Below are 26,468 nucleotides of genomic sequence, written 5' to 3' on the forward strand. Positions count from 1 at the left end.
GAACAGTGAACTTGGGTTGGTGCGGAACAAAAAGCATCACAAAAGAGGTTTAGCTGGGGCTGGGCCTTGAAGGTAGTGAGGGACCCCTTAGCTAAGTGGGAGGGAGTGACAGAAGTTCCAGACAATGTGTCATACCGAGGTCGGGAGGCAGGAATGCCTGTTCACGTAGCTATGAGGATTTGCCAGTGTCCTGTCCTGTCCTGGAGCAAGGGCTGTGGCAATTCACACACTCCTAAGATTTCTGCAAGCTCTATTAGAATGTTACTAGTTCATCTGCCAAAGAGAAAGACTCAGATTAGGAGGACTCTACAGGAACGATGTGCCCAAAATGGGTTTACATTTTTTTAAAGACCATATTACACATAGATAACTCCAAACTCCTTCACATGGCCCACAGGCCACATTGGATCTGGCACTCTCCACCTTGCCAACCTGCGCCCTCCAGCCATCCTGGCCCGCTTGCTGTGCTGTGAAATAGCCGAGCTCATTCCCTACCCTTTGTATACTTCCGAGAGCCCTTTTCCTCCAAATCTTTGCGTGGATTCCTTCTTCTGTTCATTGAAGTATCTACTCAGGTGGCCCGTCACTCTATAATCCCTGTCCTGTTAATTTTCTTCATAGCACTGCGTTCTGTCTGGAGTTTTCTTATTTGTGCCCATTATTTTCCATCTCCTCTGCACGAGCATCAGCTTCGTGAGAAAGTGAATATTGTCTTCTTTGTTCACCACTCCATCCAAAGCGTCTGGCCCATGGTAGGGGCTCAGTAAATATTTCCTGATTGAATAATAGAGACATTTAGACATGAACAGTTCAGCAAGTTGACTGCTGTATGAGAAGTAAACCAGGAACCTGAAATGTAGCTTTCCTGGGGAGGGGATTAGAGAAGGCTTTCCACAGAGGGACTAAAGACCTGCCTGAAGAATGAGTTAGCGTTTGGCCGATGGGAGGACGGTAGTGGACAGCTGCAAAAAAAGCAATGCGTGTGAGGCAGGCGTACTGGGGAGTACAGACCAGTAGTGTTCAGGAAACCCTTCGTAGCTGGACATGTGGGGTTGGGTCAGGCGTGGTGGCAGGAGCTGACACTGGACAAGCCAGTAGGAATCATGTCACGAAGGGTCTTCTAAGCCTGAAAGGAATTCGGATTTTCCCTTTGAAGTATTTCGGAGCCTTTCCATAACCAGGGCACTAGAAGGAACAGTCTGAATGCTGCGCCTCTGCTCTTCTCATTCCTTTCAACTCTCAGCCTGTTGCATCTAACTTGCACCCTTATCACTTCATTAATGCCGCCTTCGCTGAGGTCCCTGGTGACCCTCTACTTGATAAATGCTTTTCTGCCATCATTTTATACAGCTAAAGAACAGCAGCTCTTGACCTGGTTTCCTCTCTTCTCTCCTGAACTGCTCTCTTCCCTTGATTTCTCTTGTTCTGCATTTCTTTGGGGGTGCTACTCCTCAGTCTCCTTTACAGACTTCTTTCTCTCCAGCACCTTCTTCATTCCTGAAATGGTGAGTGTTCCAAAGCCATCCGTCCACTCTTGTCATTCTTCATGCTCTCCTTAGGAAATCTCCTGTGCCCTTGACTTCTGCTGCAGGGACTCCCAAAAGACTTGGGAGTTGCGTACTTCGCATCTTTTTCTTAAGCTCCAGATCTATCTATCCAGTCACCTTGTTGCCTACACCAGAATTCTCCAAGTTCTTTCAGATTTTTTTTCTCCCCCCTTCTAGATAATCAACTGTAAGTTATGTCAGTTCTTCTTTGCAATTTCTCAATTCTGTCTCCTTTTCAGATTTACTGTTAGCACTTCTGTTTATCAGTATCTCTTATCCAGATTATTGTTTTCCTTGCTTCTAAACACTGATCAATCAATCCCTCTCCCTCCCGCCCCAATTCTGTCCTCTATACAGTGGCTAGAGTGGTCTTTCTAAGAAGCAAATCCAATTATATTACTGTGACTCCCTGCCCACTGACTAAAGTGAGGAATCTGAACTTCATTTGTCAATTCCTTTACTGCCCATGACGTCAGTGTCCAGACTGGCTCTCTGCTTCCAGTCCCACTTCCATACTCCTGACTGGCAATGACCGCTCCTTTTTCTGATCTCCGACACCGAGTATCTGTACCACACCCAGGTACTTATTTATACCACATGCCTTCTATTGTTCTTTAACTGTTTGTGTGTATGTATTTTACGGACCAAATGAAGGGACCTTCTCCAGGGCTTGGACCATATCCTCCAGAAAGGGTAAGACAGTCAGTGCTGTGGACATAGTGTGCAGTTGATACATATTCATTAGATTACCTTCACTAATAAGTCTTTCTAGATATTCTTCATTAATCATGTCAGTTTCTCCTTTTAAAATTGTGTTCTCTGAGTTTTACATTTAACCGCATGAAGACTTTTTGTTTAGTAGCTTTATATTATTGGTTTGCTAATTAATAGGGCTGAACTTTTCATTTCCACCTAGCACATTTTTTTTTTTTCATAGATGAGGAATTCTTGCAATGCGCATGGTGGGGATAACAGCTATTTGGGGAAAAATCAGCAAGAGTGTGCTAAATACCGTCCAATACTCCTACATTCTTCTGTCATTGGAAAGGTTTATAAATTGAAAAGTATCACAACTTTAATGGGATTTGAGATCAGTTAATTTGATTCTTAGCTTCTCAAATGCAACCTTTTAAGAAAAAAGGAACTTATGGTTCAATTTAAGACCAAGCACTAGGAATTACGTGTCTCATGACCTCAGAACATGAAGGATTGTTTTGTTTCTAACACAGGCATTGACCTGCAGAGAAGAACTCCTCACTCTACTCCTGTCACTCCTTCCACTGGTATGGAAGATACCTGTTCAAGAAGAGAAGGCAGCAGGTATGTTTCTTTTATCATATCACTTGCGTTACCAAAATTCCACTGGGGAAAAAAGTTCCGTTGAAAAGCTCCTTCTGCCTTGGTAGTTGATACAGTTCAAATTCAGAACAGTGTCTATTAGTGTGAGACTTGACATGAGAAGTTCTTTACGCAAACACATTTTTGTTCCTGCTAATACAAAAACCATGGTGCTTCTTCGGGGATTACTCAAATGTAATGACGATTGGAAAACATATGAGGAAGGAGATCACTCAGCAGAAGGAGTAAATGTAGGTATGCAACCCTGTCTGAGAAATGGATAGTGAAACGTTCAAAAAAAGAAATGAAATTTCCTTCGCTTATTTTAAAGACTGCTTTCTATGACCAGTGCTCTACCAGTGACTTTTGCTGTTTAGTTTAGGGTTTGGTTTGGTTTTGTTTTAACATTTCTTTGAAAGGGTTAATTGGAAGGAATACTTTGTTTCAAGGCGGGGTAGAATTCTTTCACTAAGGTCAATATCTGTTGTTAGTTTCTGATTTTGAAAAAACTTACACACACACATATATCATATTAAGTGTATGAAACTTTGTTTAAATGTTTCAGTAGAGGAATTACAGTTTTCCTCTTGACCATTACGTGATACGTGGGATATGTGAATTGTGAGATGCTTAGTGATCTCTCAGGATAAAAATAAATCTTTATATATTGTATTTTAATGCCACATATGCATTTTAATTTCTGATATGAAGCTCTCTTCAGGGGATTAAGGTCTTGTAAGATTGCCATCCTGCTTATTGGTTGATTCACTAACTCTCTGCTCTTACTTACTTCTGATTTTGTAGAATTCACAAATTGTCTGGCGCTTAAGATATCTGGTATTCTTTTGGGAAAGCTGTCTTCCTTGCCTGCATCTTTTGCATCGGTAGAATCTGTCCAACTCCTTTGAATTTCTCCCCTTCCTCTCTTAATTAAGGCCGATATCTTTTATTTAGAGATTGTTATTTATTTGTTCTAAATTGCAACTATATTTTTCACATAGATCTTTCTACATAGCAGTGCAAAGGGAAAGACCGATTTTCTGAACTTTTTAATTAGTAAGGAAGATTTATGCATTTCCCCCGGAGGGAGGTATTGTGCGTGGGCCATGTGCTGGGGCCCTCAGTTCGAGGCACCGAGGACAAAACAGGGATGCCTGTTCCTAGCTCACTGTGAGGCACATTCAGTAATATTTTGAAGAACTCTTTTAACCTCAATCTTTGTGAATAATCTATTATATGCTTTTAAAATAATTTTGGGAAATCTTAAAGTTCTTAAGTTATATCAATAATATAGACTAAGTACTATTTTTGAGAATATAATATGCCTTTGTTTCTTAATTAATGGGACTGTTGAAGGAGATTTGTAATATAGGATGAAGAGTAGTGCCAAATCCTAGATAATCTAGAGTCTCGTCTGTTGATGTCAGAGTGTAAAGTATGGTTTTTAAATTAGATTTTCTTCCCTAATTTTGTTCTCCTTTGTTGTGTTCCAAATCAATTTGTATCCCCTGAACCAGTGCTACCTGGGACTGAGCATGAGAAAAATAATTATGGGGGGAAAGTGATCTGGAGACATAACACATCGCTAAGGGAAATCAGCCCCAGTAAAAATTAACGGAGGAAAAGCTCCTAAAGTGGAAGATAAATAAGAGAATAATCACCTACACAAATTGAGTTTGAAAACATATTAAGGTGTTCTAAATTTTCTTTCTTCATTTTATTAGATTTTAATCTACCGTTCTCAGCTGATAGAATCCTGGCCAAAGAAAAGAACTCAAGTTCACAAAGATCTACTCAGGAAAAATTATATTTAGAAGGAAGTGCCCCATCCGGTCAGGTTTCTGCAAAAGTAAATGTTTTTCGAAAAAGCAGACGACAGCGTAAAATCACCCACCGCTATTCTGTAAGAGATGCAAGAAAGACACAGCTCTCCACCTCAGATTCAGAAGCCAATTCAGATGACAAGAGCGTGGCAATGAATAAGCACAGAAGGCCCCGTCTGCTACAGCATTTCGCAACACAGTCTCCTAAAGAAGACCACCTTACAGCTAAACTTGACCACTTAGCAACCAAAGAACGGACTCCTCCCGACACCATGGCTTTGGAAAATTCCAAGGAGATCCTTCCAAGACAGGAGTCAAACACCGACATTTTGAGTGAGCCAGCTGCCTTGTCGATTCTCAGTCACATGAACAATTCCCCATTTGACTTATGTCATGTTTTGTTATCTTTATTAGAGAAAGTTTGTAAGTTCGACATTACCTTGAATCATAATTCTGCTCTAGCAGCCACTGTAGTGCCCACGCTGACTGAATTCCTAGCGGGCTTTGGGGACTGCTGTAATCTAAGGGACAATTTGGAGAGTCAGATGGTTTCCGCAGGCTGGACTGAGGAACCGGTGGCTTTGGTTCAACGGATGCTCTTCCGAACAGTGTTGCATCTTATGTCAGTGGATATTAGTGCTGCAGAGGTGATGCCAGAAAATCTTAGAAAAAACTTAACTGAATTGCTTAGAGCAGCTTTAAAAATTAGAACTTGCCTCGAAAAGCAGCCTGACCCTTTTGCACCAAGACAAAAGAGAACACTACAGGAGGTTCGAGAAGGCTTTGTGTTTTCAAAGTACCGTCACAGGGCCCTTCTCTTACCTGAGCTTCTGGAAGGAGTTCTGCAGATCCTGATCTGTTGTCTTCAAAGCGCAGCTTCTAATCCCTTCTTCTTCAGTCAAGCCATGGATTTGGTTCAAGAATTCACCCAGCACCATGGATTCAACTTGTTTGAAACCACAGTTCTTCAAATGGAATGGCTGGTTTTAAGAGAGGGAGCTCCTACGGAGGCCGCAGAGCATCTGAAGGCCCTAATAAACAGCGTGATGAAAATAATGAGCACTGTCAAGAAAGTGAAATCGGAGCAACTTCATCACTCAATGTGCACAAGAAAAAGGCACAGACGGTGCGAATACTCGCACTTCATGCACCACCACAGGGATCTCTCAGGTCTCCTGGTGTCGGCTTTTAAAAACCAGGTTTCCAAAAACCCATTTGAGGAGACCGCAGACGGAGAGGTCTGTTACCCCGAGCGGTGCTGTTGTATCGCGGTGTGCGCCCACCAGTGCCTGCGCTTGCTGCAGCAGGCTTCCCTGAGCAGCACTTGTGTCCAGGTGCTGTCTGGTGTGCACAACGTCGGAATATGCTGCTGCATGGATCCCAAATCCGTAATCATTCCTTTGCTCCATGCGTTCAAATCACCGGCGCTGAAAAATTTTCAGCCGCACATACTGAATATCCTTAACAAACTTATTCTGGATCAGTTAGGAGGAGCCGAGGTCCCACAGAAAATGAAAAAAGCAGCTTGCAACATCTGTACCGTTGACCCTGACCAGCTAGCCAAATTAGAGGAAGCACTGCAGGGGAGCCCATGTGAGGCTGAACCTTCCCCAAGCCCGTCCAGTCCCTCTCACAGATCTCAAGGGATCCTGCCCAGCAGTGGGTCCGAAGACTTGTTGTGGAGATGGGGCGCCTTAGAGGCTTATCAGAATTTTGTTTTTGAAGAAGACAGGTTCCGTAGTGTGCAGATTGCAAATCACATTTGCACTTTAATCCAGAAGGGCAATGTAATTGTTCGGTGGAAGCTGTATAATTGCATATTTAATCCCGTGCTCCAAAGAGGCGTCGAGTTAGCACGTCACTGTCAACACCTTAGCATTACTTCAGCTCAGGCCCATGTGTGCAGCCATCATAACCAGTGTTTGCCTCCGGAAGTGCTTCAGATTTACTTAAAAACTCTGCCTGCTCTGCTTAAATCAAGGTTTGTATGTGCGCGTGGGTGCAGATATTTTTTTCTTGTATGCTTTTGAATGTCTTGACCTTTTATTCTTTCCTAGGATTTAAGTTTAGTTTAACAACAAAGAATGAATGTTCCCATCTCAGGTCAGATTTTTTTGTTTTTTTGTTTTTGTTACCTTGATTGATTGATTGATCTATTTATTTCATTTTACTGGAGGGGTTATAGGGCAGAGCATAGAGCCATTGATTTTAATTTCTCAGTGGGGAAGAAAAGTGAAGTTTAAATATATCGCTGAGGGGAAAAAAATGGACACAACATAGATACCCAACAGCAGGGGCAAGGTTAAATTAATTAATTTATATTTACTTGATAGAATATTTATTAGTCATTAAAAAGAATGTTTACAAAGAGCTTATAATGTTTTATAAAACATACAAAATTAAAAATATCACCCACTTATTTACAACTTTGTAAACTATGCACCTACCTAAAATGCTAATTATTTGTCAAGACAGTAGATTTAAGGGAATTGTTATTTCTCAAATACCAGAGCCACCTTTATTACGTATACAATGCATACAGAAAAATATAGAAAATACAGATAAGCAAAAAGAAGAAAAATAAAATTACTTAGAATTCTACCAATGAGTGTTTTAGATTTTGTGGTTGTCAAGTACTTAAAAAATAATTTTATGAATAAAGCTAGCTTCTGATAGTCTGGCCTTTCAAATTAATGCATATATCATTTTAAAAACATAATAAAATATAACCTATCATTATCGTTACAGTCTTTTTTTTTTTTTAATTTCTGACATTCTGACATTGTTTAAAAAGAACTGACTTTATTCCAAAGTTTTGTAACTCTTTGGTATATTTGTGGACACCCTGGATCTTTGCTGAGCTGATTCATATTAGTTATTACTAGGATTCCAGTGATCCAGTCCCGAGAGTCTCACCTGAGACAGGGCTGAAAATCTTCAGCTCGGTAGTTTGGTTCCTTCCCTTTGTGAGGGGCAGGTGTAAAACAAAAAGTCTCGATAGACCATTGGGCAGACAAACAAATGGACACACAAATGCCTGCCTGCTTGCAGCATTCGTCCATCTGAAGTGTGGAGGTGGTTGTGGCATTTAGAACTTGTATAGAATCTGCCATTTGGGGAAAAGTATTTTTCCCTGAGTTGTTTCATTTAACTTGGGATGCATGTGATCCAGTCTTTCTAAATGATGCTTGAGTCATTGCAGTGTTTAAAGAAGGATGTGAAAGCAAGTAGAAAGTAATTGGAGATCCTCATCTCATCAAGAATGTTGGCAAAATAATTGATGAATTGGATGAGTAGTATATACCACGTGCAACAATGACATATTTAAATGGTATATTTGCCTCTGTATAAATGACGTTTCGTTTGTAAAATCTCGTGTATTTTTTTTCCCTCACAGGGTAATAAGAGATTTGTTTTTAAGTCGTAATGGAGTAAGTCAAATAATTGAATTAAATTACTTAGATGATGTTCGAAGTCATTCCCTAAAAGCATTTGAAACTCTGATAATCAGCCTAGGGGAACAACAAAAAGATTCTTCAGTTCCAGGTATTGATGGGCTAGACGGCGAACAGAAGGAATTGTCATCTTTAAATGCAGGTACTTCCTTTCGTAACCAGCAAGCTTATTCAGATTCTCCTCAGAGTCTTAGCAAATTTTATGCCAGCCTCAAAGACACTTATCCAAGGAAACGGAAGTTTGTTCATCAGGATGTTCATATCAACATGATAAACCTGTTCCTCTGTGTGGCATTCTTATGTGTAAGTAAAGAAGCAGAATCTGATAGAGAGTCGGCCAATGATTCCGAAGATACTTCGGGCTATGACAGTACAGCGAGCGAGCCTTTCCATCATATGCCGCCATGTTTGTCTCCTGAGAGCCTTGTCTTGCCTTCTCCCAAACACATGCACCAAGCGGCAGACATTTGGTCCATGTGTCGTTGGATCTACATGTTGAGTCCAGTTTTCCAGAAACAGTTTTATAGGCTTGGTGGTTTCCAAGCGTGCCATAAATTAATATTTATGATCATACAGAAACTGTTCGGAAGTCATGAAGAAGAGCAAGGAGGAAAGGAAGGAGACCTACATGTACATGAAAACCAAGATTTAAATAGAACTTCTCAATCTGAGATCACTGTGAAGGAAGATGTATCATCTTTGACTATGAAAAGAGACTCCATGCCATCAGGAATGGGTAGTCCAAAACAGAGTGCTGACAGTTTAGGTAAATTAGAGTCACACCATATCTCTTCCAAAAATACGGGCCATGTTTCAGCTATTGAAGCTGCTCCTGAGGAAGCAAAGGTATTTATGAGTCAAGAAAGTGAGACCTCACTTCAGAGCATACGACTTCTGGAAGCCCTTTTGGCCATTTGTCTTCATAGTACCAGAGCTAGTCAGCAAAAGATGGAATTAGAGTTACCTAATCAGGTAATAACTTGGTCCTTTGTTCAGCTATTATGTAATATATATGTATGTGTATAGAAATATTTTTTTTCTTTTTTTTGTTTTTTCTTATTTTTTAATGTTTATTTATTTTTGAGAGAGAGAGACAGAGTGTGAATGGGGGAGGGACAGAGAGAGAGGGAGACACAGAATCCGAAGCAGGCTTCATCCAGGCTCCAAGCTGTCAGCACAGAGCCCGACATGGGGCCCGAACTCACCAACTGTGAGATCATGACCCGAGCCAAAGTCGGACACTTAACCGACTGAGCCACCCAGGTGCCCTGTTTTTGGGTATTTTTTTCCTTTTTTTTTTAAAGTTCTTTGTTTTTAAGTTTCTTTGTTTTAAAGGTCATTTTGTTTTTCCAAAGATTGTGTTTTGAGAAGCTCCTGTATGGTTAACACAGTACCAGGTATTGGGGAGGACAGAGGAGTACATGACCCAGTTCTTGCCCTCAGGAAGCTTACAGTTTAGTTTGGAATGCAAAATCCGCGTATGTCAAAGTTACCAACCCTGAAAGGCATTAGATAAGCATTAAATGTCATGAGTGATCGTGGACTTTGTGTTTCAAAGTTCAAACTTTGCAGTCTCGGTGTCATGCTGTCTGGTGCCCTGCTCAGATCCCCTTTACCCCGCTGATGCACCCGTCTGCCATCTGCTACAAGGGCTCACATCTGCACTCATCGCCCAAGGACTGCCCTTGGCTCATGGAAATGCTCCTTCTATAGATGCCTGGGAAGGGTGCCCATAGCCAGTGATGGATGGATGTAGCTGTGCAGAGTGGGGACAATCTTTGTGGTGTAGTTCAGCCTCCAGAGCTTCCGATGGAATTGGGCTGGGGCTCTGCATTTATTCTGAAATGACCTCTTGGCCTGGATTTTCCCCGCAACATAGCCTGCCTCCCTCATGACCTTACAGATTTCTCCTGGGAGCACCTCTCAACTAAAAAAGGAATCCTGTTTCAGGCCCTGCTTCTAAGGAAACTTCAAATATGGCAGATCGCCTGTTCATAACTCATCCCTAACTGTTCTGTCAGCCAACAGTCTCTCCCTACTACAGTCCCTGTCTCCCTATTTCCTCCTGTCTAAAAACTCGCGATGTTTCCACATTGCTCACAGTTAAAACCCAAACTCCTTAGGATAGCACACAAAGCCCTTCGGTGTCTTGTTTCCACTTCCTTGCCTGGCTTCATTGCCTGCCATCCTTCACCATGCTGCCATCAGCCATATGGAGCTAGCCAACAGCTTCTCAAGATGCCACTCTTTCGTAGTACTTCTGTACTTCTGTGCCTATTTTTCTGCCTAGTATACTCTCTCCCTCTGTATGTGTGCTGCCCACCTCTGTTCTTTATGGTCCATCTCACACAACCCCTCCCCTGGGTGTCCCCTGGGACACTTTTGACAGGTCTCTCAGGCAGCTTCTCTCTTTTTGTCTCTCAGAGAACTTTGTTTATAGCTCTAGTATGGTCATCATGATATCTTGCCAATGTGTATCTGTTTCTTTCGCTGGACGGAGGCAATTCCTTAAGGGAGAAGTCAGTTTCGTATCCATCTTTACGGCTTCATTGCCTAATATAGGTACATAGATAAGCAGCAAGAGTTTCCTTCAAAGACAGAAGGGAGGGAGTAAAGAAGGGAGAGGGAGGGAGGGATTAGAATATAAGTGCTTCTTTGACTGTTATGGAATCTCTAAGAATAAGGCGTTTGTAAAATGTAGAGGTGGTTAATCAAAACTCTGAAGTTTCAACTATTTTTTTTGTATGTGATATAGTCAATTTATGATACATTGAAATTCAGAATGAAATAAGATGAGTAAAGCATTTGATAAATAAGTGTTACTAATTATAACAGGATATTTGTATAGGGCTGGATATTTATAGTCATTATACTTTCGTATCTGCTGCAAATAAATGTACTAATAACTTTGTACATCTTAAGTAAATATTTATTTTGTCATTGTTTAATTTTTTAAGCACGTTATTAATATTCTTAGTATCCTTTATTTTACCTTAGAATTTGTCTGTGGAAAACATACTGTTTGAAATGAGGGACCATCTCTCCCAGTCAAAGGTGATTGAAACAGAATTAGCAAAGCCTTTATTTGATGCCCTGCTTCGAGTCGCACTGGGGAATCACTCAGTAGATTTTGACCACCATGATGCTATGACTGAGAAGGTATGGATAACATTCAGTTGTGTTTTTTAGGTATGACTAGCAGAGGCAGACGGGCATGGGATGGGACCAGCCACTGATGAATGTGGTTAGAACACGGGCCAGGATCTGGTCATATCTCCTTCTGTGAGTCATATCTCCATCACGTGGGATGGACAGTATTCACTCAGTGCCCCATTTCATGAAAAGCAGGAGAGCAACGTGATGTGCTTGTTTTCATCTAATCTGGCAGTTTACTGACAAATTGCTCTCAGTGAGACAGAAATGTATTATTTGATTTGCTAAGTCTCGCATATAACCGATAGTTTATTAAATGATCATTCAGGCATGGTGATGACTCAGCTCTCTTTTCTGATCCTATATTGGTACAGTTAATATTTCCAGAACTCTCTATTCACTTTAATTTTAAATCACTCAACATAAAAATGACTAGTACTTGCATAGAAATTAGCACAGTTTTTCAGTCATTCATGTTGGCATTTTTTTTCTAAAAGAACTATTGTAATATTTTTCCCGAAACCGTGATGCATATTTAGTTTACTTCCCTCTCCTTTCCTGTTTCTTTTACCTTCAATTAATTGTCACCTGTCCTTTATGTAACTTCTCTCTTAATTTCTCAGTCTAGCCATGTATATGACATTTTATAATCTTCTGCCGTAATATTTTATGTTGCTGTTTGTCAGAACTTTAAAAACTTACTGAAGTAGCTACTAATGCCTTCATCATGCTCCTGGATCAGTTGGGTTAACTGGAAAATGTTACAATACCTCCTTTAATCTACCTTCTATTAATGTTGCAGTGATAAAGCACTGTGAGATTCTGTAAGTGAAAATGTTTTCTAAAGTGAATATCTTAGTAGCATTTTTATGAGAAAAGCAAGATTTCAGGCTGCACGATACTACACAGGAAGTTAACGCTGGATTCTTGATTTCTGAGAATCAAGAATATATGTAGATAGTCTCATTCTGAAATCTTAAAATTAATCCCTTTGAACAATTTTCCTGTCTACTCTGGTTATCTAATTTATGAAACATTTCATTTATAAAAATCCTATGGAAAAATCTTTTTCCATGAACAAATGTGGAAAAATGGTATGTATTTACTAGCATAAAGTTGTAAGAAGTATAATTCCACCTCATTGTGGTTTTTGGTCATTTGCTGTTGTACAACTAGTGTGAAATTTCACAGACCTCTTTTTCAGTAAAACTGAAATGACCTAAAGCTTACTCTGTTACAGACCCCCATTTTGGAGGTGTTAATAAAGTCAAGAGATTCTGGAAAATCTTGCTGCATGAAATTCATAATTTATAGTGCTTAATATTGATTCCTGAGATTTTTTTCATAAAGAAAACACTGAAGCTATCCTCAAAATCATTTTCGAGTAATAAATATTCTATTATTAAAAATGAGCAAATATTACTACTTTTGCCTTCTAACTGCACCAATCTTATAGAGTCATCAGTCTGAAGAAGGATTGTCATCCCAACCTGGTGATTTTTCGGAAGAAGCTGAGGATTCTCAGTGTTGTAGTCTTAAACTTTTGGCTGAAGAAGAAGGTTATGAAGCAGATAGTGAGAGCAACCCTGAGGACAGTGAAACCCGAGATGATGGTAAAATACCACTGAAGTACTTGTGGTCGGATTTGCAAGTCAGATTATTACTTAGAAAAATGGTTATAATAATACCACCTTGGAATTTTGTATTGCCTTGCAATTTAAAAGAGGCATTGCTCCGTTTTATTTGATCTCAACAGTAAATTCTGGCATTTGTATATGGGACTTAAAACAGATATATTTTGGTATGACAAACATTAACTGAATGCCTGAGAATACAGGGTATAGAAAGTCCCTGCTTTCATGTATATTCCAGTAGAAAAAACAAGCAATAGGTGTCAGAAGTGAAGAGTATCAAGAAATAAAAGGGCTTGATAGGCGCGTAGCAAGTATTCATTCATTCATTTGTGTACCATAAAGAGAGTGAAAACAAGAAAAGCACAGCCACTAATTGAAAGAATATACATATGTGTATATGTATATACACACACACATACTCATATAGCTTACTTGATTTATTAAACTCTTCTTGTTTGTTTCCAGTTTTATTAAGAAATAATTGACATACATCACTGTGTAAGTTTAAGTTACACAGCATGATGGTTTCATTTACATCTATTGTGAAATGATTACCACTATAGTATCAGTTACCATCCATCATCTTATATAGGTACAATCAAAAGGAAAGAAGAAGAAACTTCTCCTTGTGATGAGAACTCTTAGGTTCTGTTCTGCTGACAACTTTCTTCTATATCATACAGCAGTGTAGGGGCGCCTGGGTGGCTCAGTCAGTAAAGTGTCTGACTTCAGCTCAGGTCATGATCTCATGGTTTGTGGGTTCGAGCCCCACGTTGTACTCTGTTCTGTTCTGACAGCTTGGAGCCTGGAGCCCGCTTCAGATTCTGTGTCTCCCTCTCTCTCTGCCTCTCCCCCACTCACGCCCTGTCTCTCAAAAATAAATAAACGTTAACAAAAAATGTTTATATCATATAGCAGTGTTAACTATAGCCATCATGTTGTCCATTACATCCCTAGTACTTATTTATCTTATAACTGCAAATTTATACCTTTTGAATTTTTTTTCCATTTCCCCCTCCCCCCACCTTCTGAGGCAGTGCTTTTGAAAAAATATTGCTTGGGGCGCGTGGGTGGCTCAGTCGGTTAAGCGTCCGACTTCGAGTCAGGTCATGATCTCACAGCTCGTGGTTTCGAGCCCCGTGTCAGGCTCTGTGCTGATAGCTCAGAGACTGGAGCCTGCTTCGGATTCTGTGTCTCCCTCTCACTCTGACCCTCCCCTATTCATGCTCTGTCTCTCTCTGTCTCAAAAATAAATAAACGTTAAAAAAAAAAAAACTTTAAAAAAAAAAGAAAAGAAAAAAATAATGCTTTAATGGGGTTGGCTTTACCAGAGTACTAACGTTTTATGACAGACTTCCCCCTTTTTATAGGTTTGTCAACTAGCTCTTTTAAAATATTTGTTTTAATGTTTATATTTGTTTTTGAGACAGGGCATGAGTGGGGCAGGGGCAGAGAGAGGGGGAGAGATAGAGAATCCAAAGCAGGCTCCAGGCTCCAAGCTGTCAGCACAGAACCTGACGCAGGGCTCGAACTTGTCAACCAGGAGATCATGACCTGAGCCAAAGTGTGATACTCAACCGACTGAGCCACCCAGGCGCCCCTCAACTAGATCTTAATTTAAAGAACTCCAGTCCACATAGACATTTATACATTTCTTGACTACATGAACATTTTTTTTTTTTAAAGATCCCAAGCAGTCACTTTTAAGAGCACATCAGTTAAATTTTCCAAAATGTAATATTTGGTGACAGTGTCTATCTTTCTTACTTAGGAAGAAGTCAAAGTATAGGATTCACCCAACCACTAGCCAAGCCTATTATTTTCACAGAGATATGGGCAGGCAAATGAACCACCCTGTGATTTAGGTATTTTGGCAGCAGAAAGTTTGGGATAGTGGTTCTTTCCACTTGTGCCAGAGGAATGTGTTAAATCTGTATCACATGTCTATAAAATTTACTGTTGATATTTGTAATTCTGCTGAAGACCAGAACTACTTTTAAGCCACTCACTTATCTTCAAATGTCCACAAGCCTTGATTATTCAGGATACTTACTGTAATCAAAAGGCACCTTGTAGGAAAGGGCATCGTGAGAATCTTCTTATAAATAGCACTTTGCCACAAGATCTCCTAAATGTTAAATGAGATTTGAAATATTTATTCCGTGTTTAGGGAATAAAAACAATCTTTTCTTTTCCTCTGTCAGGTGTAGACGTAAAGCCTGAAGTAGAAGTTTTCAGCGCATCAGGCAATCCGAAGGACTTACTTGAAAACCTCACAGACGGGGAAATAATATATCCTGAGATTTTTATGCTGGAATTAAATTTGCTTTCTGCCGGTAAAGCCAAACTTGATGTACTTGTCCATGTATTTGAGAGTTTTTTGAAAATCATCAGACAGAAAGAAAAGAATATATTTCTCCTCATGCAACAGGTAAAAGATGCATTTAGTTAAATGTGATCAGTATTTATCATGTTCATGCCCCAGTTACTCATCTCTTTATTTTGAACCCAACTTGCCTGAAAATTATTTGAGATGACTACTTAATCTTTTATAATGCCTCAGGTATGTTTTTACCTATGAGTGGTAAAATCTGAAAATATTTTAACTCCATGGTCCTCTAAAGGAGCATAAAAAAATTAATGTCATTGGCTAACTAATCCTAGTATATTTCTGAGAATGGGTGATAGTTTTAAAATTACATTGAATTTTAATATGGTCATTGTTTTTGAAAAATCAGAAAACAAAAACAGTATAAAAAAATAAATGTATACACCACCTAAAAAAAAAGATAATGAAAAGTATGTAATTATATACATAGCATTCTTTCCAGTTATTTTAAAGTATTTATATATGTATATACAGTAAACTATCAATTTATTGTGACATTACCGTTGCTTCATGCTTTCATGAGGTAAGAAATTTAATTTCTTATGTTTTGTTTTTTTAATCTTCAGGGAACTGTGAAAAATCTTTTAGGAGGGTTCTTGAGTATTTTAACACAGGCTGATTCTGATTTTCAAGGTGCGTTGAAACCGTTAGTTTTACACAATAGCTTTAAAATTATTTTGTTGTTATGTGAAATGAAGAGTTGGTAATAATGGCTTTCGCTGGCATGGTGCTCTGTGGTTCCAAAAGTAGCTTTATATGCATCATCTCTCTTGTTCCCCAGAAACACCCAATAGAATAGACGTGTTATAAGTATCTTGATTTTATAGAGAGCAAGCTCTGGATTCCAGGGGACTGAGTGAGTTGTTCAGGGTCATATACGTAGAAGTGGCATTACAGCAACTGTAGTCTAAACACTGTGTTGCTGCTTCATTAGATGCTGAGTGCCACTCTCCACTCAGTACTTTCACAGACGTTTGAGGAATTCGTGACGAGTATATAAAATGGCTGTATTATATATAATAGATAGAAACCTAGCTTTTAGTTGGAGAAATCTAGATTTTAGTTGGAGAAGTATAACACGCATGAAACGTTAATTCAGGTTTGTCAGATGTTTCCTCATGATTAAATTCAAGTTACGCGTTTTTGGCAAATAGACCTCACAAGTTACGTGCCTTTTGCGTGTGTCGTATTGTGGTTTGTGTATCTGTATCTTATTACTGTGATGTTGACTTTGATCGCTTGGTGAAAGTGGTGTCTTGTTGAGTTTCTCCATTGTAAAGTTGCTGTTTACTGTGGTATTTGCCAAATAGCTATTTTCTATTCCCATTATTACTTCTATATTTATTAATTGGGATTGTACTGTAAAGAAAAGTTTTTCCTCTTCTTCCATTTACTTGTTTAGTGTATGGGTATGTTTATATTTATTGTGGTAGACACTTTATTGTGGATCCTTTTGAGCTGAAGACTTATTTCTAGCTTAGCTCTGAGAAATTCTATTATATTACCTTTTAATAACAGCTTTATTGAGATATAATTCATATACTACGCAGTTCACCCATTTAAAATATGCAGTTTAGTGTTTTTTAGTATATTCACAGTTATGCAACCATCACCAGTTTTTTGCTATTCTGAATAACGCCATGAGCACTCATGTACTAGTTTTCACATGGACATATGTCTTCATTTCTTTTGAGTCCAGGGGTAACTCTATGTATAACTAGATGAGGAACAGCCAGACTGTTTTCCAAAGTGGTTGACTTATTTTACATTCCCACCAGCAGAGTATGAGGATTCTTGTCTCTTCACATCCTTGCCAACACTTGTCATTACCTATGTTTTTGGCTATATCCATCCTAGTGGGTGTGACATGCTGTCTCATTGTGGTTTTGATTTGCATGTTTCTGATGGCTAATGTTGTTAGTCCTATTTCCTTGTGTTTATTGGCCATCTGTGTATCTTCCTTGGATATCTTTGGAGAGATTTCTATTCAGTCCTTTACCCATTTTTATTTTGGATAATTTGTGGTTTTAATCATTGAATTGTAAGAGATTTCATGTATTCTAGGTAAAAACCCCTTATCAGAAGTACGATTTGCACGTATTTTCTCCCAGTCTTTGGCTTTATCTTTTCATGTTCTTGATGGTATACTTTGAAACACAAATTTTTTATTTTGATGAAGTCCAATTTATCTATTTTTGCATTTGTCACAATGCTTTTGGTGTCATATCTAGAAAGGTCTAACAGTCACAGAAATTTAGTATTTTTTTTAATTTAAAAAATTTTAAAATTTTTATTTGAGAGAGAGAGACTGAGAGTACACAAGATGGGGAGCAAGGCAGAGGTGGGGGAGAGAGAGAGAGAGAGACAGACAGACAGACGTCTAAGCAGACCCCATGCTCAGCGCAGAGCCCAATGTGGGTCTCGATCCCACAACCCTGGGATCATGACCTGAGCCAAAATCAAGGCACCCTGAGACTTAGTATTTTTAAAAATAATTTTCTCCTCTCTGTGTTTTATGCTCTCTTCTTTTTTACATCCTAATTGTAATCTTAGGCCTTCTTGGATTGACTTTGCATTGTCTTAGCTTTCCTCTCACATTATCTACTTCTCTCTTTTTGTGCTGTGTTTTGGGAGCTTTCTTCAATTCTATTCCAACCTTTTGTCCAATTTTTAATTTTGGCGATTATCTTTTAATATTTAAGAGCTTCTTTTTGTTCATTTGATTTTTTGGTTATTCCATTTTCACATAAGGATAAAATATCTTCTTAAATATATCTGGATGTAGGGGCACCTGGATGGCTCAGTTAGTTGAACACCCACATATCTAGGTATATATCTGGATCTAGTAATTAACATCTTAGAAAGATATCTTTCCTACCCTAAATTATTTATGTTCTCTCTGGGGTCAGTTTATCAATTTGTCTTTTATATCTTGTTTTTTCTCTTTTATGTTGCTGATTCTCAAATATTTTTTGAACCTTTTATTGCCCATTTCTATTTAAGAAAGCCGTTGGAGCTAATGATGTAAAAGTAAATTTGTTTTCCTATTTGGCATCTTCCCTGAATAGGCAATCTGTTGACAATCCCTGATGACTGAAGTTCCCCAAATACCATAATAAGGAAATCTTTACTTTGGGGGGCTATTAGGGCCACTATTACCCCATAAGACATTCTGTGTACATTAGAAAAGTATTTCCTCGACACATACGGCTTGTGAATAGTGTCTTCGTGCTAAGAAAAAGTCATCCCCTCATCCAGGCAACACAGCCCAATGCCAGGATGCATGGCTTGGTGAATAGCTTTCGGGTTTTATTTTAGTCCCTGTTTTCTCCCTTGGTTAAGCTGCTTGGCCTGTCTGCAGACTGTACTTGTATAACTGGTAGCCCTGGTGCTAATGTTCCACTCTCCAGCTCAGCTTTTGCCCGGCAATCCGTTGAGTTTCTTTCAAGAGTTATCAAGGTGTGGGCATAGAAGTCAAAGCTGAGCTACCTGTGCCCTATATTCAGGATCAAGGAGAGAGGTAGGTGCTTCCAGACAAACCTTGTATTAATCCCTGCATTTGTAGCCTCATTCTTACTTCCTCTCCAGAATGTAGACAGACACAGATTGGCTCCTCCTCCTCCTCCTCTGAGCCCCTTTGTAATTCAGAGAGATTCTAGGCTGCAGCTTCTCTTATCTCTCTGCTCTTCCATCTTCAAGAAATGTTTTTAAGTCTGATGTGCTCCCAATGCCCACTGACTCCCCCCTTTTATTGCTGTTATGGATCTCTTTTCTTCTTGTAATTCTGTACTTTTAGTTCAGCAAGTTTTCAGTAGTAGACAAAGAAATATAAATATATATCTCTATCCCCTCATTTTGAACTGGTACCTGTCTGTGTTGAACTTAAAAAAAAGTCTAAGCACCTATATATACTTTATTTTGATCATATTACTTCTCCCCTTCCACCCCCCGTGATTATCTAACACTTTATTTGATAGTGTTTTTTAAAATCAGAATCCTAGTTAGGTTCATACGTTACAGTAAGTAGATATGTCTCAACTCTCTTCTTCTGTGGATGTCTACTCTCAGTCCTTGAATTTTGTTGCTGTCGTTGTTAAAGAAGCCAGGTCTTTTATCATGAGGCGTCTCCTGCATTCTGAGTTTTGGTAATTATGTCCCCGGGAGGTTGTTTAACACGATCCTTTCTCCCTTATATTTCCTTTCACTGGTAGTAAGACCTAGAAACCTAATCAGACTTAGGTTCCATTTTTTTTTTTAACAAAGTGTTTTAATGTTTATTTATTTTTGAAGAGACAGAGACAGAACGTGAGCAGGGGAGGGGCAGAGAGAGAGGGAGGCACAGATCCAAAGCAGGCTCCCGGCTCTGAGCTGTCAGCACATAGCCCAACGCGGGGCTCAAACTCACAAACTGTGAGATCATGACCTGAGCTGAAGTCGGTCACTTAACCAAGTGAGTCACCCAGGTGACCCTACTAGGTTCCATTTTTTGACCAGAATATTTTACAGGCAGGAGTCCGTGCCTCCAACCTGAGGCACATAATGTCTGGTGGTCTCTTTTGGGGAGGTGCTAGGAGCCATGGATGCTCATAGCCTAGGGACTGCAAAATGGTAACATGCTGTTATTTCATCTTCTTTGATAAACGGGAATACTTAAAGAAAACTTGCTGTCATCAACTATTTGGTTACCCTGAGATAGAGTTCATAAAGGAAAGGCAGGAGAAATACTTAATTATTTTCCTTTATTGACTAGTTTTCATAGTTCTTACTCTACAACCTTTCATGGGTTTGTGTTACAGGGTTAAGTCAGTGCTATTTTAGTCTTGTTGCGTCAGTTCACTGCTTCTGCAAAACATGATGCTTACACGTGGCTTCTGTTCTCAGGTTGCACATCAGGATTATTTCTGGCATGTCTAAAATGGAGATAATATTTCATTTGTAGGAATTTTTTTGCTGAGGATTAGCTGAGATAATGCATGTAAACGTACTTTGAATACTAAAATGCGTGCTACAAAAATTAATCACTTTATTCTAAAAAGTTCTGTGAATGTATGTACTACCAATTATATTTTATTCTAAACCCCACAATGGAATAAAGAAAGCGTTCAAAATAGTTTGTGATATTTAATTATCTTCATAATCTTTAATATTTACCCTTTTATCTATGTCATCTAATTAGAAAGTAATACTTATAATTTAAACAGTTTCAAGATGAGAAGGTAGCAGACTATTTTATGGTATTTAACAGTGTCAACTTACTTAACAAATATTGTATTAATTTATGCTTCTTTAAATAATACCCTTACTGGGAACTAACCAACCTTTAAGAAAAGTGGGGGTGGGGGGGTTGTCACTGGGTTGGTTGGTTTGCATTTAATCATATTGCTATTTTTTCAGCACATTTTTGGATTATTAGATTGTTTATAATCCACTGAAGATGTGAAACTAGTATTTGATCCCTTTCAGTGAAATTGTTTGTTCTGTGTCTTTAATTTTGTATTGGCTTTAATTTTTTCCCCCCTATCTTTCTTTAATTTAGCATGCCAAAGAGTATTGGTGGATCTTTTGGTATCTTTGATGAGCTCAAGAACGTGTTCGGAAGAGCTAACCCTTCTTTTGAGAATATTTCTGGAGAAATCTCCTTGTACAGTAAATATGCTATAATTTAATTTTTTTTCACGGATACCTAATAGGATATTTTAAAACCTATTTGGAAATCACTAAGCTCTCTCTTTTGTTGTGGTAATTATTATACAGCCAACTCCATGGTGTTATGTGTGAGATTCTCAATCATTTTATTATTTCCCCACATTTTAACTGTTTCACTTCAGTTTTGGCTAACCAGCCTGTCGTTGGGATCATAGTCCCATTACCTCATCCCACCCCTAGTTGTTGTGCTTAAGAAATGCCAAGTAATTTTAATTACTAAAGAGAACTTAATTATGAGTAGTTGTTACCATTTTAAGGATTATCCTTTTTTTTAGAAAATCAGTATCTACTCTTGAGGTATCTTGTATCACTTCTTTCCATTGGTGTAACTTAGTGACTTTTCGACTGTTCTTTGCTGAGAAACTCATTTTTATAATGAGACCTTGACTGGAAGCATATGCAAATCAAACAGAAAACCTGGGAGCTACTTTCTGTGACGCAAGATTAAATGTCACTGAGCCCTGCCCTTTTCCCCACCTTACTCCCGCTTGTGGACCCTGAGAGGACTCTATGGAGCACAAGGTTAAAAACCACTGATGTAGACATTTGGTGACTGTAGTTTGGAGTGTTTCTTTTTTAAAACATTTTTAAATGTTTATTCATCTTTGAGAGAGAGAGAGAGACAGACAGAGGCAGAGCATGTAAGTAGGGGAGTGGCAGAGAGAGAGGGAGACACAGAATCCGAAGCAGGCTCCAGGCTCTGAGCTGTCAGCACAGAGCCTGACATGGGGCTTGAGCCCACAAACCTTGAGATCATGACCTGAATCAAAATCGGACACTTCACCGACTGAGCCACCCAGGCACCCCGAAATGTTTCTATTACTTTCCCTGAGTGCATTTCTCATCATCGTCGTCATCGTCGTCGTCGTCGTCATCATCATCATCATCATCATCATCATCATCATCATCAATGTTAGCTGTTATTTTATGCATAGGGCATATAATTGGTAGGGCATTGTACTAGGTTACTCTTTTCTACTTTTTAATTGTCTCCTTAGTCATTACTTTTCTCTTTAATTAGATGCTCGTTTCCTCTCTTGTCTCTTCTACAGTTCTACACTTCAGTTTAACAAAAAATTTGTAATTTATAAAGAAAACCTAAAAACACTTATTTTGTTTTACCAAAAGCAGATGAAAGAAAATTAATTTGATTAGGGAAAACTCATGTAAAGTAAGTTGGAAAGTAATTGAGCCACTCAATTTTATGAAGTCAGTCATGTTAGAAATATCATCCAGAAATCTGGAGAATTTGTCAGGTGTCTGGTTCTGTGCTTCACTTAAAAATAATTGAGAGACGGGCACCCAGGTGGCTCAGTCAGTTGAGTGTGCGACTTTTGATTTTGGCTTGGGTCATGATCCAAGAAATCATGGCATCAAGCCCCACATCAGGCTCTACGCTGAATGTGGAGCCTGCTTGGGATTCTCTCTTGCTCTTCCTCTGCCCCTCTCCCCTACCCATACTCTCTCTCTCTCTAAAAAAATAAATAAATAAAATAAAGTAAAATAAAAAGTAAAATTGAGAGAAACAACTATAGTCTACTTAGAAATAAACATCTTTCTTTGGTAGAAATGATTCCAGATATAATTACTGTAGTTAATTTCTTTTGTTTTTATTAAAAAGTTTTTTTAGTTTATTTTTTGAGAGAGAGAGAGAGAGCAAGGAAGGAGCAGAGGGAGAGGGAGACAGAGAATCTGGCAGCACATACTGTCATTTATAACCAGAATTTCAAAATTACTATGTACCTTAACATGATCCTGACGTTTTGTTTTGCTTTTTCTCTAGGAAGTTCTTCTTTTGGGTATTCTGAAAATTATTGAAAGCGACATTGCTGTGAGCCCTTCACAGTATCTAACCTTCCCTTTACTGCATACGCCAAATTTAAGCAATGGCGTTTCATCACAAAGGAGTCCTGGGATTCTAAACAGTAAGGCCCTGGGATTATTACGGAGAGCACAGAGTTCGCAGAGCAGGAAAGAGGCCGACAGTGAAAGTTTCCCCCAGCGGCTCCTCTCCTCCTGGCACGTAGCCCCAGTCCACTTGCCGTTGCTGGGGCAGAACTGCTGGCCACACCTGTCAGAAGGGTTCAGCGTCTCACTGTGGTTTAGTGTGGAGTGCATCCACGAAGCGGAGAGTGCCATGGAGAAAGGAAAGAAGATAAAGAAAAGAAACAAATCCTTAATGTCGCGGGACAGTAGTTTGGATGGCGCAGGTATGATGTTCCCGCTGTTATCTGTTGTCTGTTTCACTGAGCTTTTTCACGTGGGCATTTGGGTTGAGCTGTAAGGACATGGGGATTTCTCACTGGCTCTGGACATGTTCTTCGTGCTAGGTGCCTTAGTGATGGCAGGCCCTGCCTCCCCAAAGCCTGGCTGGTGAGATAGCTTCAAAAACCCTACTTTCTTTTGTACTGTGGCCTTGGGGCTGGAGGTGGGGGCTGCGGCGGAGGGACCCCCACGTGTACAACTGCCGTGGGGGACCACCAGCCCCATTTCCTGCCTCTTTCCTGGTCCCATCACTGGATTAGGGTGATTCCTGGTGTGAGAGAAGTAAAGGAAGAAGCCCGAGAGCCACCCTTCTGTCCTTCTGTCCCCTTCTCCCCAGGCCCCAGGAGCCCCCATCTCATCTCCTTTCTCTCTCTTAGCTCAGCTCTCCTCCTCGCGCCACATCGTTCCGCAGTGTCCCTCTGCTAGTTCCTGTCACATTGCGTTTGAGTGAGTCAGCCTTTCTCCACGGTTGGAATCATTTCCATTCCAGTACTTTCTATAACCAATACAATCTCTGTTCTGCCGCCACGAAACTGGGTCTGGTTCCTCATATGACGAGGGCAGGAAGGACCTGTTCGTTAAAAAGCAGTTTATGGTGGTGAGAAGCCAAGCAGGTCGGCTAATTGTTAGGGTCCATGGGATGGATGAAATGACTGGATGAGACAGCTGGTTAGGGGTCACATGGAGGTCCTGGCCGCAGGGGCTCTTCACGGGGCAAAGCTGACGCATCCCGCTGGCTCCCTGCTTCGGAACACTAGGCCTTCGGGCAAGGTCCTCCACCACTGACACTGATAGAAAAGAAATCCTTAATGACGTTGTCAAGATGGGAGAGTGAGAAGTGTCACCTGATGTCCGCAGCTGGAACTCGGAATCCACTTCTCCAGACACATTTCCGTGTTGTTAGCATAGTGTACTTCTGCACTTTTGCGGGTTAGCCTAGGAAGCCAAACTTAAAACAAAACAAAACAAAAACAAATAGTTCTAGCATTTTCTTTTGTGAGTTGAACTTTGCCACTAAGGATTGATAGCTCTGCTGCTGCCCCGTGTACATTGAGTGCTTTCTGTATGTGCATTACTTTGCCCCACTCTTTCTACTTACGTTTTCAATCTAATCTTCACAACAGTTCGGTAAGGTGAGTGCTCTCGCTGTCCATATTCACAGATGATGTGAAACAGCATGACCAGTTTATAGAGCTGGTAAGTGATGGGGAGGGATTTAGACTCACCTATATTTAATTCAGAGCTTGAGTGCCACCCCTGTACTGTAAACTGTGCAAATCTCTTTCTCAGATTTAAGTGGGGGCAATCACAATGCAGACAGTCTCTGATAAAATGAAATAAGTATACACAATGACCTGAGAAAAAGTGGAGTAGTGGGCAATTAAAAAAAATTTTTTTATTGTAGAAATATATTAGAAGACATATATTTTAGAATGACGATTCTGCATAAACATTAAAAAAGAACATTTAAAAATAGTATATATACCAAAATTTTGAAGGGAGAGAGGAAGAAGATATTAGCTTGCCTTAGAATAACATTTTAGAGTTTCAGAATCACTTAGCAATTATATGCAAAGATGATTCATCAGGGAGTCTAAACAAAGAATATATTCAAACAGCACAATTTTTCAAAAACCATTTTTTTTTTAAATCATGCTATTGTAATAATTATAGGATGATTTTTGGTCGCGCATGTGACAATGGTGTGTGCTCTGTGGGCCAGGGTCTGTAATGTCAGAGTGACCGAATCCAATCAATAAGAGAAATGTGGCACAGTTTGTAATAGGTCACCACAGTGACATCACAATGATCTGTTCATTCCCACAATTAGCCCTTAATTATCATATATTTTGAAGACTTTAATAACTTCCAGTGTACCCAGTTACTGTCTTCGCTCCTGGTGCTTTTTTGGAATTAACATCTCAAGTTTGGGAATATTGTTTGGAACATCCAGGTAAATAATTTACTGCAAATGAACAACCATGCTTTGTATTCTTTTAAATTCACGTTTCCCCTCATTTTATCAACTGCTTTACTGATTATTCTAACGTCTTTTTATCATAGAGCACAACAGACTGGAAGGTGCCGAGTACATAAATCCTGGTGAAAAGCTCATAGAAGAAGGATGTATTCATATGATTTCCTTGGGATCCAAAGCTCTGATGATGCAAGTGTGGGCTGACGCCCGCAATGGCACTTTTATCTTCCGGTATCGATTATCCTCAACCCCCTGCGAATAGATCGCATATTTAAATAATTTAGATGAGACATTGATGTGAAATCTAATAAAGATAATTACAGCAAATCGCAAATCAGAAAACTGTTTTTAAAAAGATACATTCTAACAAGTATTAATACCACCTCTGTAACCATATATTATTCTATCCAAAAATCTATAACTAAACTCTGAAAGTAGATTATGTTAATTCTCAAGTAGATTTTAGACCAATGCTCACTGAAGTCTTACCTATGGAAATATTCTATCAGATTGCAATCGCCTTAAGATGGTATTATCAGACAGCTGGTTTCCATGCAGATTATATGTTTAATAGCCATTACCTGATAAACTTCAATTCTTCTTGCAGTCTTGTCTTTTTTTCCTACCTCTTTTGTTAACTGGTATACAAATCTTTTAGTTGGATTGAATGAGTATGATACAATTTTTATAAAACTTTAAACAAAAATATGGTATTTAGAGGATATATGCTTTTTGTTATAAAGGTTACTTGGTATTTTGTATGCATTATATCCCAATTCTCTCAGCAATCCCTCCAAGTAGGATAGACCCCCTAGTACATCTTGGCATTTAGACATTTATGTACAACATGTATTAATTTTTGTATGAACCAAATATTACACTGTAATTTCTAAAAGGGCAATGACTGTATAAATAGTAACAATACAGGGGCAGCTGGGTGGCTCAGTCAGTTAAGTGTCCCACTCTTGGTTTCGGCTCAGGTCATGATCTCACGGTTTGTGAGTTCGAGCCCCACATCAGGCTCCGTGCTGACAGTGCGGAGCCTGCTTGGGATTCTCTCTCTCTCCCTCTCTCTTTGCCCTTCTCCCGCTTGCTCTGTCTCTCTCAAAAATAAATAAAGTAAAACATTTAATAAATAGTAACAATACATTTTTTTTTCAAATTGAATTTTGAAAATTAA

At 39.3% G+C, this 26,468-nt stretch overlaps 1 protein-coding gene across 9 annotated transcripts in view; it reads left to right on the forward strand.

Moving 5' to 3' along the window:
* LYST (lysosomal trafficking regulator) overlaps positions 1 to 26,468 on the forward strand; it is a 194,467-nt gene that overhangs the window by 56,702 nt on the left and 111,297 nt on the right. For all 9 annotated transcript variants that reach the window (XM_047826310.1, XM_047826303.1, XM_047826309.1 and 6 more), the window contains 10 exons: positions 2,777 to 2,867; positions 4,610 to 6,689; positions 8,106 to 9,135; positions 11,161 to 11,322; positions 12,773 to 12,929; positions 15,155 to 15,381; positions 15,906 to 15,972; positions 20,876 to 20,985; positions 22,829 to 23,255; positions 25,375 to 25,519. In XM_047826310.1, the coding sequence (XP_047682266.1) occupies positions 2,777 to 2,867; positions 4,610 to 6,689; positions 8,106 to 9,135; positions 11,161 to 11,322; positions 12,773 to 12,929; positions 15,155 to 15,381; positions 15,906 to 15,972; positions 20,876 to 20,985; positions 22,829 to 23,255; positions 25,375 to 25,519 (4,496 nt within the window). The remainder of the gene's footprint in view (positions 1 to 2,776; positions 2,868 to 4,609; positions 6,690 to 8,105; positions 9,136 to 11,160; positions 11,323 to 12,772; positions 12,930 to 15,154; positions 15,382 to 15,905; positions 15,973 to 20,875; positions 20,986 to 22,828; positions 23,256 to 25,374; positions 25,520 to 26,468) is intronic.

Source organism: Prionailurus viverrinus, chromosome D2 (assembly GCF_022837055.1).
Source record: "Prionailurus viverrinus isolate Anna chromosome D2, UM_Priviv_1.0, whole genome shotgun sequence".
NCBI classification, from domain to species: domain Eukaryota; kingdom Metazoa; phylum Chordata; class Mammalia; order Carnivora; family Felidae; genus Prionailurus; species Prionailurus viverrinus.